The sequence below is a fragment of the Furipterus horrens genome, unplaced genomic scaffold (assembly GCF_987537825.1).
Source record: "Furipterus horrens unplaced genomic scaffold, mFurHor1.1.pri manual_scaffold_10, whole genome shotgun sequence".
Taxonomy (NCBI): Eukaryota; Metazoa; Chordata; class Mammalia; order Chiroptera; family Furipteridae; genus Furipterus; species Furipterus horrens.
The window spans coordinates 70,541,898-70,557,445 of NW_028327180.1; the positions used below are offsets into that span (position 1 = coordinate 70,541,898).

The following is a 15,548-nucleotide window of genomic DNA, read 5'->3' on the forward strand; positions in this document are numbered from 1 at the left end:
AACCATATAATTTACTAAGTAATTCCCCTATTTCAAGTACCCACCTGGCACCATATGTTATTATATTATTGACTATATTCCCTATACTTTACAAGACTATGACTATTCTGTAACTACCAATTTGTGCTTCTTAATCCCCTCACCTTATTCACTCAGCCCCCTCCCTCCCCTCTGGCAACCACCAGTCTGTTCTCTGTATCTATGAGTCTGTTCCTGTTTTGTTTGTTCATGTATTTTGTTCTTTGGGTTCTGCATATAAGTGAAATCATATGGTATTTGTCTATCTCTGTCTGACTTACTTCACTTTAATGTCATATTCTTGTAATTTGTTCAAATCTGTAAGCAATTGTCCTTTGGATAGAAAAAAAGGAAACATCAGAAGACACGAGAGAGACTAGAATTTTTTTCAACAATAAGATCACAATCATAATAAAGTGATAGATTATTGCATATTGTTGATAACTAGAAACTTGGCTTCGTAGAAAATGTAGAGTACAATCATATAATTTATTAATCAAACTGGGATAATTTTGAGAGTGAAAAGGGGACAATATTAATAATTATGCTGAAAAAATCATGCATAAAATGGGACAATGGGGCTATCTCCAGAAAGTCAGTCTACTCAAGGTGTGCATATGGTACCTACATCAATAGATTCTAAAATGATTTGTAAGAGGTGGTAAGGAGTTAGATGAGTAATTTCAGAAATTCTCTGATGAAATAGAAAACCTCAAAGGGTAACTGCCTGTTCATCTCTAGAGTTCAGTTGTTGTCATTTTATATCCTTTTGCTGTTGCTTTTTTTGTTTGGAGGGGAATGTGTTTTTACTTCTTTGTTTCATTTTAACCAATAAAGATTTATTCATTTGGAAACTGCTCGCAGAGCAGTGGCCTGGCTTCTTTTGTCAGGATTTTGGTCCCAGCACACAATGTAATGGCTCTTGTATAAAGTTTAGTACTAAAAATCTTGAAGGCAGTTCTGCTCATTGGTTAATACCATGGCATTTGGAGTTAGTCAGGATTCTTCAGAAAGTGATTTAACACAGCAGCCAGAGCTTTTATTTTTGAAGGAAATAGCCTAATCATGCCACTCAGTTCATAGCCTTCAGTGGTCCCCCCAACACCTTTTTTTTTTTGAATCAACACTAGAATCTAACAAGACACCGTATACATTCTGGTTCCTGCCTGTGCCTCCAGCCTCAACTCCTTCGTGGCTACCTTCACTAGCTGCTCTAATCACCCTGGCTTCGTTGAGACCAGTGATTTCTAAATTCTTATGTTGCTCAAGGGACATTTTGCAATGGCTGGAGGCATTTTTAGTTGTGACAAGATGAGCAAGGGGTGGGGGGCGATGCTACTGGAGTCTAGTGGGTACAGGTCAGAGATGCTGCTAAACACACCACCGTGCACAGGGCAGCCCCCTGCAACAAGGAATCATTTGGACCAAAATATTAATGCAGAGTTGAGAAACCCTGATTTACACCTTTCCTTACACCATGTTTGCTTAATCCCAGGCTTTACACAGGCTGTTGCCTGTGCCTGAAATATTCACTTTTTCTTCCCTTTTTCCTTCCCTTTTCCCGCTTTCCCCTTTTTTCCTAATTAACTTCTAGCCACCCTTTTCATCATCACCTTCTCATAGTGGTATTTCAAATTCGTATTTCCAGATGACCATTAACAGCCTCTCAAAGAATTATGAAGCACATAATAATTTTAGTAACAATTTCACATGTACTTATGTGTTTGATTACCCCTTCCCTCACCAATTCCATGTGAGCAGTACCACCTGGCTTGTAGTCACCATAGTACCCCAGCAAGTAGGAATTACGTAACATCGCATTCAATGTTATTAAAGGAACGTTTAACAGTCTAACCTATAAAAGAAAAATAATAGAATAACCATCTCATTAGGGTGTAAGGATCAATAATAAACTTTTTAGCACAGTAAATCCAGAGAGAGACCGAGGCTCTACCCGTTCCACTTCAGAGTTGTACGGCTTCACCGAACAACCCACTCAGTTGTTCTCCGTCTTCCCAAATAGTGATTACACAGTCGCTGCGCCTGCGCCCTTGGGCCTCCACCACTAACCAGGCTGCCAGAAGTATTTCTCCTCCTCCCATTGGTCGATACTGCACATGCGCCGTATCAGTTTTCCATCCCACCAGTGGTGTCCACCGAAAACAGCAAAATCAGCCACCACGCCTGCGCAAACGGGGCGTGCCCCGGAAGCAGTTCTTTGGCCTGTGACACGTAGCAACGGTGCCTGTTCAGGGTCTTAAACAGGGTGCGGGATTATCTGGCGCTGGAGTAGGTGCTGCCGTCGCCTCTGCGTTTGGTGAGTGTCCCAGGTCCATGGCACACTGCTCTGCTTCTCCGTACGCCCCTGCAGTGCGGCTTGTCACCGCCTCTCGGCGCCGCGCTGGGTCCTTTCCGCAGACCCTCGCCCCTTTTCAAGCCCTTGCTGTGACGCGCGGCCTCTGCACCAAAGGCGCAGCCTTCCAGGAGCCTGCACTTTCTTGGCCTTATTTTTCAACGAGGCAGCCGCGTTGTCAGTTCTAAATTGCAGCCCCGAGACGAAAAATCATCGTTATTTTAAACCCGGCGGAGCCACACCTCCCACGACCCCGCCCCTAACCCAAGACTTATCAGTTCCGTGGAGGTGCCTTCCCAGGCCTTAACCTGAGACTCAACATTTCCTTAACATCCCGGTATCCCGCCCCACCCGACCCACCGCCAAATGCCGTTTCCCAGAATTTCAGCAGAAATAGTGTATTTGCTGCTTTCGGGGTCTGTTCGCTTAAACAAAGTATCAGGAGCGACTTCAGTAGGATCTTGAGCGTAAAAGCCCTTGCCATTTCTCTTCTTTGCAGGTTATTTGCAATGTCAGGCTTTGATAGCTTAAACACGGATTTCTACCAGACGAGTTACAGCATCGATGACCAATCACAGCAGTCCTATGATTACGGAGGAAGTGGAGGCCCCTATAGCAAGTAATTTTTCAGCTTTGACAATTTACCCAAGGTCGTGGTGAAAGCGTGTGCCTACTAGAATGTTTGGTTTTGCCTAAAACTGAATGGGTGAACGTGTCCCTGCTCCTTAGAAATGTGATTTTTCATAATCTTTCTTCCTCGGGAGAGAACTGTGCCGCTGGTTTGGGTTTGAAGCGATTGGTATCTTCTGCAAAATCTTCAGGTGTGATGCAGGTGGAAGAGTAGATTGTGGAAGGACTCTTTCTAGTTACAGTGTTTCTACATCATTTAAGATGCGGATAAGTGTTCAGGTACCTAGAAGATAAGCTGTTCAGTCCAGAGGACCACTTAAAAATTCGCATCTTTTGGTGGCTTTTTTAGTAGTTTAAATAGTTCAACTTTCAGACTTGATCAGCATTAATTGAAAGTGCAGTGTGAACTTCCTTTTATGAATCATCGGGTACTGCATCAGGTGATTTTCACATAGCAGTTGGGAGTCATTTTTATCATCACTTATCCCAGTGGTTCTCAACCTTCATAATGCCATGACCCTTTAATACAGTTTCTCATGTTGTGGTGACCCCCAACCATAAAATTATTTTTGTTGCTACTTCATAACTGTAATTTTGCTACTGTTATGAATTGTAATGTAAATATCTGATATGCAGGATGTATTTTCATTGTTACAAATTGAACATAAAGCATAGTGATTAATCACAGAAACAATATGTAATTATATATGTGTTTTCCGATGGTCTTAGGCGACCCCTGTGAAAGGGTCGTTCGACCGCCAAAGGGGTCACGACCCCACAGGTTGAGAACTGCTGACTTATACCAATAGCTTGGCGGTCCACCCAGCTTGCCTGTTGCAGATTGAAGCGGGGGACTCAAAGCCTTTCAGCCTGAACTTTTTGTTTTTTTTTTTTTTTAATCATTTAAAAAATGATCCCTGGTATTTGTGGCAAAAATATACTAACTGAAGGTTTTCTGCCAGTCTCCTCTAGGATATCATATCTTGATTTTCTTAGGCCCTTAAAGATAATCTTCTTATCTTCCCAAGCAGTGACTGAGTTTTCTCTACCAGAGCTGCTTAACCTTTTTCAATGGTCCAGGACTCTAAAGAATCAAATGAAAACTATGGGCCTGTTTCTGAGAAATATGTGCTTGTACTAGTCATATATCTACATACGTGTACATATGACTCCAGACAGTTGACGTGTCATCTGATGCTCATCTGTGGGCTGTGAACACTGTTCCAGGCTGAGGGTAAGGACGAGGGTGTATCCAGCCAGTCAGAGAAATTTAGTGCTAAAGCATGGTCAAATTTATACATGTGAATGAAAGTGCCCAAGGTTATAAGAAACAAAGCAAAGAATCAAATGCAGCCCCATCATCTGGTCTGTCTTGTATGGGTTATGCATTTTGCAACCTGTAGACCTCTTAAATCTGTTAATTTTGAGGTATTCTAAGGCTCCCCGCGCCCCTACGCCCCCCCAAAAAACCTTAATACAGTAAACTCATAATGGGAGTGAGCATGTAAAAAAGTCTATGACTTTTTCCTATTAAATTCTCAATTTTATGTCATTGAGGGTTTGTCTTTTGTTCAGTCAGTTGGGCAAAATTGGATAAACCATGCTGAGTTTTTATTCTTTTATTTATCTAAATATGTATTTCTGTGCTTGTTCTGTGTATGAAAGGGCAAATGAATGTAAGATTAGCCAGACCGCAGCCACAGGGCTTTGGAAAACCTGCTCTGTGTGTAAGCGTGCTGTAAGCACGCTATATGTACTGATGTGTGGACTCAGCTGAATTATTCCATTTAGTTTGCAGCTTCCTAGGTTTAACTGTCTCTGCCTTTCCTATCCTTTTCGTGTTTACATTACTTAACGGTGTGACTTACCGTTCAGTTCTCCAGATCAGCTGTTTAGATGTTCTGTTGCTAATATTTTGTTTGTTTGGCTAACTTGGTAATAAAGATCAGCTGATAACTTTTCTCTATTAATGAAAATATAAGACTGACTAGCATATGACTTGTATTGTCTTCAAGTTTGACTTATTATTATTAGTCCATAGTTTTACATTTTGCTATGAAGTCAGCTTTAATATTTTGCATAGTTTTCTCTATGGGTACTTTATCAGTATCATTTATATATTCATATAAAAACAACAAAAATGAAAATAATCAAGCCTAGTTGCTCTTAATCTGTTGAGTTTTATGAATGTCATATTTGGACAGGACCCATGTTGTATTCTAGATATGCTTATAAGACATGTAGTAATACCATACTTTTTTTTGTAAGTTGAAAGCTAGTTTTTTTTTTTTTTATCTTTGACTTCACTGATAATACCTTTATGGACTATCTCTGGATTTTTATAAATTTACATAGCCAACTCAGTAAGTTATCAGGCATTGCTGTTGATGAGTGCTAAGCATTTTACTGTCTGCTGCTTTTCCTGCTATGAAAGTGTTGATTTAGTCTACAAAGACCATGTCTACCATACTGCGTTTTAGATTAAAGCTAGAACAGATGAGTCGGGAATTTTTCTGACCAGGTCCTGCCAGAAAAGGAAAATAATAAAATTCTGTAGTGTTGTCATTCTCGTCTTGAACCCTGAAGAAAGAATGAAGGTGCATCTCTGAAGCTGTCATTGCTTGCAGTATTTCTCTTCCATATGTGACCTTTATGTGTTTATGTCAGTGTTCTACGTATGGACTGCAGCTCCAACAGAGCCTTGGGACCTTTCAGAGAATCTTGAAGGTCAAGACTATTTTTATAACAATATTAAGACATTATATACCTTTTTTGGTGTGTTGATTTTTGCACTGATGTCTCAAAAGCAATGCTTGATAAAACTGCTGGTACCCAAATATGAATTAGGACAATGGCATCAGATTGTTCGAGTAATCATTGTATTCCATATTGCCACACAGTTTATTTAAGGATGCCCTTGATGAAGCAGTGAGAATTATAGTTTTATTATATTCTGACCCTTGAGTACATACATTTTAAAAATATTCTGTATGATAAAATGGGAATCAGTCATAAAGCACTTCTACTTCATACTGAAGTACAATGACTATCTCTAGGAAAAGCTCTTGTGCAGTTTGAGTCTCAAGCTAAATCACTTTTTCATGGAAACCATTTTTATTGGCAAGAACTGACACACAAACTAGGGTTATTCAGACTTGAGCATTTGATAGATATTTTCTCAAAAATGAATGAAATGAGCCTGTTGCTTCAAGGAAAACATTTGACAGTATGTGTGGCCAATGATCAAATTGGTGTTTTCTGGCAGAAATGAGGGTTTTGGAAAACTTGTATTAATCACCATGAACTTGTCAGCTTCCCAGTAATTAACCATTTTTCTAAGAGAGCAGTGGTGACATTATTAATGTGAATTTTATATTTATATCATATACAGGGTGGGGCAAAAATAGGTTTACTGTTGTGAGTATGCAAAACAGAAGAGTTTATTCAGGTTTTATTATTTATTATTTTCCATACAAACGACTATAAACCTACTTTTGCCCCACCCTGTGTATTTTATATTAAATGTCAATAGTTGGAACATCTGCATAACTCATACTAATATTTTCTAAATGGCCAGTGCATGATGTTACAAAGTCATACATGAGTAAAGAAAGGATCCTTTCAAAACGTAGGACAGATTAATGTAGTATTTTAATGCAACAGAATATAAAAAGTTCATTAATATTGTTTCAATTTCCAACTTAAATTTCAAAGTCTACCACTTTGTTCTGAGTTTTGATGTAGTATCAAAAGGAATATTCTTGGTAATACCAGAATGTTCTTAAAAATATTCTTTTTTCCAACTGTAAGTCTGTAACACCAGATTTTCTCAGATACTTCAACTAAAACAAAATATCACAACAAATCCAATGCAGAAACAGATTTAAGAATTTTTAGCTGTCTGTCTTTGTTAAACCAGACATAAATGAGATTGTCAAAAATAAAACACAGTGCCACTTTACTCAGTAATTTTTTTAAATAGGTTTTTCATAAAAGTGTTGATGCTAACATGTAATAATTTACTTTACATAATCATAAATACATTAAACACTTCTCAGTTTTAATTTCTAATGTAATATTGATATAACATAAAATATTTGGGGCTCTCAGTAGTAAATTTTAAGAGTATAAAGGGGGTTCTTAATATCAAAGAATTTGAAAACCACTAGTCTGTACCATTCTTTTGGTTTTTTTATTGCATATATATTCATATTTCTCTGTACTCTGCAAGAGAGAGAATAAAATACAATCTTTTTGCAGATTGTAGGAACTTTATAAGGACTTTTCTAGCTACTTCATAAACTCAAATGTGGATTTATGATACATCCTAACAAAGATCAACACAGTAACATATCGTTCTGAGTAAGAAAATGTGAATTCTTGTCTTAGTTCAACCACCTGTCTCTGTGGGGTGTAAGTAAATAGAAACCAATATATTTGTATACCAAAATGACTGAGGAAATGCATGTACAGTTAAATTATTACAGCATCTCTGTAAGGTGGGATTTGGGAGGGATTTTTATTAACACTTGTTAAGAGTTAGAGTCTGAAAGTCTAGTTTTGAATCCTGGTACCACATGGGCAAATCATTTTAATCCAATTACCAGTTTCCACATCTTTATAATGGAAAGGATCAAAAAATCAACTTCTAGAGTCGTAGTGAACACAACATGAGATAATTCACATTAAACACTTACAACAATGCATGTAAGTAAGTCTTTTGTTTCCAGTCCCTTCACCTATTTAATTATTTATTTGTATAAAAATCATGTGTACACATATATATGAATGTAGCTATATTCTAAAAAGCAGACACAATGAGTTCATATGGTATATGCTATCCTGAACGTTGTTTTTTTTCCTTCTCAATGAGTATTTCTTTATTATTTTTTCTTATCAATATGTAAGCAACTGCCTCATTTCTTTTACAGGTGCATAGTAATTTATGCCCAAATCACAACATATCTACTGATAGCTGTTTATATTGTTTTGTTCTATCTTCCATTGATAAAATAATGCTGCAGTGAAGTCTATATTTTTTATAACCATAAAAATAAACTATCTTTTTTTAGCATGGATTAGATTAGTATGGCGAGTCTTGAGAATCCCACTGGAATTCCCAAAGTGCTGTGTATAGTTGAAAATTTCTCGTTGCTTTGATTTGCTTTTAATGAAGATGTTCAATTAATTTAAAAAATAGGTTTAATTTAGAAAATCTCAAATAATATTAATGGAGTTCATTAGATCTTTATATTATCAAAAGGGAACTGTAAACATTTTAAAGGTAATTAGACTAAAGAATTTCTAAGGCTTCTCAGCCCTCATGCTTAAAAATTGTTTGTAAAATGCTTAAATGCTGCATAAGTGAGTGTTGGCATCATCAGGATGCTTCTCTATAAAACACTGTTTATTGTCAGTAATAAGCTTGATCTTAGTAATCAGTTCAAGCTTCATTTATAAAAACTAGCAAGGTAGATATCGTAGGGATTGAATGACTAAGATTCTCTAGCTGTCAGGAATATTAGCTGTTGGGAGTGACATCATTCTGAGAAATGTCACTTCCTTTGATTTACAGACAGTATGCTGGCTATGACTACTCGCAGCAAGGCCGGTTTGTCCCTCCAGACATGATGCAGCCACAGCAGCCATACACCGGGCAGATTTTCCAGCCAACTCAGACATATGCTCCAGCTGCACCTCAGTCATTCTACGGAAACAGCTTTGAGGATGAGCCACCTTTATTGGAAGGTCAGATTGGTTGCAATGCTCAACAGTACTCTATAGTATCCCGCTGGTTAGTGAAAGTAAACCTTAGTTTGGAGAAGTTGTCCTTTCCTTTAAAAGAATAATGATTTAGAAAAAGGTTTCTGGTAAGTGTTGCATTTTAACTAGATTATATATGCAACCTCATTGAGTCAGAAGAACCAGAGTTTTAATAGATCTTTATGAAGTGATAATAAAGTATATCATTATATTAGCATTGACTTTTACTTTATATTGGTTAAATTCTGTGTGGAAAATATGAAAGGAAATAGCATAATATTGATTATTCTACATGGAAATAAGATGGAAGAACTAGTAACATCACTGAAAAATACGGTGGTTTTCAAATTGTATTCCAAAACCCATAAAGCAGTAGTTCTGGACATTTCCTTGGAGCAGGAGGATTTGATACCCTTTGAAAGTATAATGAAAGCTATGAATGCACTCATCTGAAAAATGCACACATATGCAATCAGACATAGTTTTGTATATGACTTCACAGGGCCTTCAGATATTCCTGAAAATCCAGGTAAAAAACATGTTACTATTATACCTGTCCATAATTTCTTTGCTATGCAATCATAGCTGAGTATTTGTTTCATCATATTTATCCCCTTTTCCAGCACAAAACCAGAAATTGGATATTTGTGAAATAAGCACACAGTGAAGACTGGTATTGAAAAGTCATCCAAATAATTTTATCTGGTATTGCTAGGTCCTCTTTTGATTCTGGGAGTTTCATTTTGTCTCCTGTTCTAACAGATTCTGGTAAACTAATGGTATATCACAAGTCCTAATAGGCTTCCTTATTTTCTTTTCCTTTAGAATTAGGTATCAATTTTGACCACATCTGGCAAAAAACACTAACAGTGTTACATCCATTAAAAGTAGCAGATGGCAGCATCATGAATGAGACTGATCTGGCAGGACCTATGGTTTTTTGCCTTGCCTTTGGAGCCACATTGTTACTGGTAAGATTTTAGTTTCAACTCTGACTATGAGATTAAAGAACATTCTTTTGATGTTCCAAGAGTCATTTTTGAGACTGCTTATATATCAAGTCTTTGATATGTTTTGAATAGTGTTGAGTTGCTTGAAATTATACCTATTTATCACATCTCCATTAATAATAAATATAGTATATTGAGAAATCATTTCTTGTTCTAGTAAGTGGTCCAATATTAGGGAAAAACAATAAATAAATAACATATGTAGCTTTGTTCCTTCATCAGAATCCCTTCTTTTCGGAGATTGATACAAATTTTCAACCTATTGCTGTTTTATTGTTTATTCGTATTTTTTAATCTTTAGACCTTAGATAGTGTTTTCTTGTAGTGCTGGTAGTTATTTTTCTGTATATTATTTTGACTTTTAATAAATGGAAACATTAAAGAACAGGATGTTAAAACATCTTGAAAATGAAAAGTTATTAAGATAATTGTTAATATTTATTTTATCTAATGTCTCTGAATTAGAAGAGATAAATGATTTAGTGAATAGAAGATGTGGTTTTTAGTCAAAAGCTGGGCATGAACTCAAAACTCCTATTCTGTCTTTGAGCTCTGATAGATCATTGTGTGCTTTATACCTAATGACTTTCAGAGATTAAGAAAGACAGGCTATGTGAGAACACTTTGAAAATTTTAAAACACTGTGCAAGTATGAGAGTTTATTGTTACTATATGAGCAAATTCATCAGTGAACTCAGCTGAGCCCTTTCAAACTTCTACATGCTCAGTCAAGTATTTACAAATAAATATTTAGTCTTAATAAAAATCCCAGGGATTTTTCCATTTAACGTAATTTGTAGAGGCACTCTTGTAATTGTTTTTTGTTTTTCTTTTAATGTCTTTATTTATTTTATTTAGCTGTTCTTTTAGAGAGAGGGGAAAGGAGAAAGAGAGGGAGAGAAACATCACTGTGTGGTAGCCTCTCACTTGCACCCCCAACTGGAGACCTGACGTGCAACCTAGTAATGTGCCCTGACTGGGAATCGAACCAGCGACACTTGGCTCGCAGGCCTACACTCAATCCACTGAGCCACAGCAGCCAGGGCTCACAATTGTTTTTTTATGTGTCAAAAATCTAACATACCAGGAGCTTTTTGAAGACTTCCTGAAAACTGATTTTATTATAGTGTGACCTGAATATAGTGATACAATGTTTGTTCACATAACTTGACTAATGGTACTATAACTCCAATTTACCCAGCCTTTACTGTGTTAAGTTTTTGTTTGTTTGTTTATTTTTGGTCAAAGGACTTTATAAGTCAGCCAACAATTTGGAAAAAATAAAGAAAACTAACAGAATCTTCTATTATATTCCTCTTGCCCAGTTGTTACTCAGTTTTCTTTTTTCCTTCCCTTCCTACAGAACTCTGGCTTCCTGCTTATCCTGGCTTTCATCTCTTAGCTCCTCTATTACACATAAAAAATGAACAATGAAATTACTTCTGCTGTTAAAAAGATTATGGCTATATCTGCCAAAGAGAATAAATTGCTTTGGAGAAGTTTTGGTGAAATTAGGTGCTTTCAAGTGATATTATCTATTGTCCAAACATTCTGAACGACTTTCCGTCTTGTTTCTGTAGTTTATTCCCTTAAAATCAGCCAGATGTCTTTTTAGAAATCTACTACTTTAAATAATTGTACCATTATTTTGTATCTATTTGTTGAATTCCACGCCAAGGCCAAATACTAACTAGGAAATGAAAAACCAAATACCAGTGTATTGAAAGATGGACACTTTGAACTTCTTAAGAAAATTATAAACAAGGATTATAAAAGCCAGTCTTCTCAGTATTTTACTTCTCTGCATAAAGATAGATACCTGTGTAGATTTTTGATGCTCATAAATTAAATATCTTCTATATGTACCATTTTAGGTGAAATAAGACCAGAAATAATTTATTTTTTGTCCTTTAATCTGTGATCTTTTATTTATCCATAGGCTGGCAAAATCCAGTTTGGCTATGTATATGGGATCAGTGCAATTGGATGTCTAGGAATGTTTTGTTTATTAAACTTAATGAGTATGACAGGCGTTTCATTTGGTTGTGTGGCAAGTGTCCTTGGATATTGTCTTCTTCCCATGATCCTACTCTCCAGCTTCGCAGTGATATTTTCTTTGCAGTAAGTGCTGATCTTTATTTTGGATGTTGATTGACCAATTCTGTGTAATAGGAGTTGCCTCCCATCAGTTTGGGATAAATCACTGATGCAGCAAACATTAGATTGTGCCCCTGTGACTGAGGACTGCTATGTACTTTTCATTGGTGAACAGTGTAACTGAGAATAAATTTTAAAATCTATTATACCATCTCTGCTTTTACCTGTGATAAAGAACTTCACTGGTTTTGTGCTCACTTACCAGTGTCTGTAAATAATTAAATAGTGATTGTTAACGTAAATTTAGCGTGGAAAAGGTTAAGTTGTTAAAAATTGTATTTACTTTCTCTTTGGTATTTTTTAGACTATCTGATTTCTTGAAGATGTTGGGCATGTGCTCAGTGAATGAATAATAAATACTCTATTTGGCATCTTTTTAACTGAAATTGAAACATTTTTTTTGGCACAAAGCTATTACTAGCCTATCATGTTCCCAGATGTACTTGTAAGCAACTTTAAGTGTGTAATTTTTAGATAATAACTTAGGTAAGGTTAAAAAGTAAGGGTAAAATTTCTTCCTGATGGTCAGTGCACAGTCGGTCAAGCTCCTCCTTGTGGCTAGTGGTGGACACGACCAGGGACCGAGCTTGGTTACACTTAGTTAAAACGGAGCTGTCGGAGCAGAGTGTATAGCAACTGTTTGATACCAGAAATTTGGCAAGGTGGTGGCTTTGCAATATTCGTGCTTTGGATAAAAATGCTTCAGGTTTTCAGTATAGAAACTGCTTCACTCTTCTCATTTTTTGAGATTGATATATTTATATTTTAATTCTACAGATGATATTTTCTACTAAAATAGTGTTTTCTAACCAGAGGCAAATTTGCTTCCAGGGGACATTTGGCAGTACCTGGGGACATTTTGGCAGTCACAGCTGGGGAATGCAGAGTGCTGCTAGTATCTATGGCTAGAGGCCACATGCTTCTGAACACCCTTACAATGCACACAGCAGCCCCCTACAGCAAAAGTACCTCAAACCCAGCGTCAGTGCTGCCAAGGTTGAGAAACCCTGTGCTAAAAGGAACAAGTGTATTCACAACTGAGCTTTTTATCACGTGGCTAATTCAGCGTTATCAAATTCACTGTGAAATGCATTTGAACATCTGAGGGGGCAATCTGGATTTTTTTTTTTTTCAGCAGATGTGTACATGCGGATTTAAAATGCTTTTTTTTAAAGAATTGCTTATTATAATATAGTTTTACATAACTAACTATTGTCTTCTTGTTTTTCTTTGTCATTTACAGGGGAATGGTAGGAATTATTCTCACTGCTGGAATTATTGGATGGTGTAGTTTTTCTGCTTCCAAGATTTTTATTTCTGCATTAGCCATGGAAGGACAGCAACTTCTAGTAGCATATCCTTGTGCTTTGTTATATGGAGTCTTTGCCCTAATTTCTGTTTTTTGAACTGAATTTATCTGGGATGTGGACATCATTGGGCCAAACACACCAAAAGGACTTCGAACTCTTAAATTGGACCAGCAAACTGCTACAGTGCAACTCTCATGCAGATCTAACGTTTGACTATCGAAACAATGGAAGTTCATTTTTATAGAACTTTTGAATACTCTATTGGATTTACCTACAATATGATTAGCTTTAAGTGTTTGTGCTTATATAAATAAGAAGTGCTATTTCTTTCCTGTAGCCTTTGAAAAAAACTTTTCTCCTTAAATTATATTATGATGTTTTTGATAGATTTTTATCAACTGTGGGAAACTAACCACAGAGTTGATAATCTTTCTTAAAAACAAACCATAGTAAAGAAGACACAAGACTTATCGCAGAAATATTTTTCCAAGGAATTAGGAAAGAAAAAATTGCTTGTATTCTCAAGTCAGATGCACATTAAGCAAAAAAGTGATCCCAATGTAGAGTTTAGAAGTTTGCACTTCAAAAATTTGATATTCTTTTAAATTATCTCATGGAATTTCTGCTAGAATTCAGCGATACAGAAGTTCACAGTCTGCCTTCTTGTGGACATGAAATGTGAACACCCATTTAAATATTAGCATTAACTGAACCATAGTGTCCTAGACTCGTCACATGAATTCTCATAGTTGGATCTCTGTGTTTCCCAGGAAAAAGAAAATCACTAACCTTTTTTGAAAAATAATATTTAAAATGTCAGTTTCAGTATTGCAGTTATCAATGTAAGGTGCATTGGACGCTTATTAAAATTTTTCCAATTTTAACTGTGTCGAGTTTACTTTTGCTAAGCCACTATTCTTAGTGTCGCATTTTCTTTAAATAGGGTCTGATAATGTATTCCCTATTTATTCTAAGTTTTCAGGATGGAAGTCATCTAGTATATGATCAGGAAAAAAAAGAGAGATTTAAAAAAGCTGTTTACTTGGAGTTAGAACATTAGATCTTTGTATTAAACTTACTTGGTTAATATTGTCATGTTCTCTTATGTATTGATCATTGGCTTTTTCTGAAGAAACTGCTCTGACAAAACTCAGTTATAGTTATGAGAAAGGTGCCAAATGGGGAGGAAAGTGTTGCTTTTTTTAAAAAGAGATTTTCAGACTAAATAAAAAATACCTAGCCAACATAGTCATGGTTCTTTTTTAGAGCTGCCTTTCAATCATAAAAGGAGATTAAGACAATAAAACATTTCTTACAAGAAGATCATTATTTCTAATCTCTAGAGTCACATAAATATGTTTTTCTTCATTAAACTTAATCTCCTGGAAGAATACACTCACTAATAATTAGTTTTTGGCTGGATCTTCTAACTTATCAAATTGTTTTAGAATAATGTTTTTATTGTAATCCTTGGATAGTATCTTTTTTCCCTTTTTCAATTAATTTTTTAAATATTCTGGCTAGGTAAATATAATGATTGCCTTCTGTTCATACTATCTTGTTCTTCCTAATGAACAGGGTAGACGAAGCTTTGGAAACTAAGTTTTCTCACTGTTGGTTAGATATAAAACCATCTATCTTCAGCCAGGATTCCCCAAATGGATCTTTTTTTTTTTTACGTCTCCCACCCTCAACAAGATAGTTATTAATTTAAATCAATGTAGAGATTTTTGTTTTTGGTTGTCTTTTATTTTACTCCAAAATGATTAGGCACAAAACTATTTTAGATTTAATTTATTATTCTGTCAAAACAGCTAGTTACTTTTGATGAAAAAGTTTAGAGTTTGCTGGGTTACATTAAGTGTCATGTATAGCCAAAATTTCCCTTGTTTTTAAAATAAAAAATACAGTATATGTAGCCATATTTATGCACACTTATAAAACTGATACACTATGTCTCAAAAACGTTTTCCTCTAGCATTGGAATAGATTTGTTTCTCCAGTTAATAACAGAACATCTAGCTTGCTTTTAGGGCCCATTTTATACCAAAAACTTACTGTGCCTTTAAATACTAGAGGCACTCTCAGCGTAGCTAAAAGCCCACCCAGCGATTGTCACAGAGTAACTGAAACTATTTGTTACTTATTGCATGCATGCATATATGCCAGGGCAGGTAGTTGATTTTACCTGTGGTGTAAATGTAACATCACCAAGGGGTGTTTTCAAGGGCTATATAGCTAGGCTTATAGAAATAGGCATTCTTTCTCCAGGTATAGTTAAAAAGATAATACAAAATTCTATAAATC

The 15,548-nt window shown here is 35.9% G+C and overlaps 1 protein-coding gene across 2 annotated transcripts; it reads left to right on the top strand.

Annotated features, from left to right (window-relative positions):
- Window positions 1–2,227: 2,227 nt before the first annotated feature.
- On the top strand, window positions 2,228–14,125 carry YIPF5 (Yip1 domain family member 5). 2 transcript variants are annotated; one of them, XM_090289316.1, is made up of 6 exons: window positions 2,228–2,335; window positions 2,871–2,990; window positions 8,577–8,749; window positions 9,590–9,735; window positions 11,714–11,895; window positions 13,175–14,125. In XM_090289316.1, exons 2-6 carry the CDS (start codon window positions 2,881–2,883, stop codon window positions 13,335–13,337), a joined length of 774 nt encoding a protein of 257 aa, XP_090145442.1. In that variant the 5' UTR covers window positions 2,228–2,335; window positions 2,871–2,880; the 3' UTR covers window positions 13,338–14,125. The 2 variants fall into 2 exon arrangements, with proteins under 2 accessions (XP_090145442.1, XP_090145443.1); XM_090289317.1 differs by having other exon boundaries at window positions 2,228–2,307.
- Window positions 14,126–15,548: the final 1,423 nt, after the last annotated feature.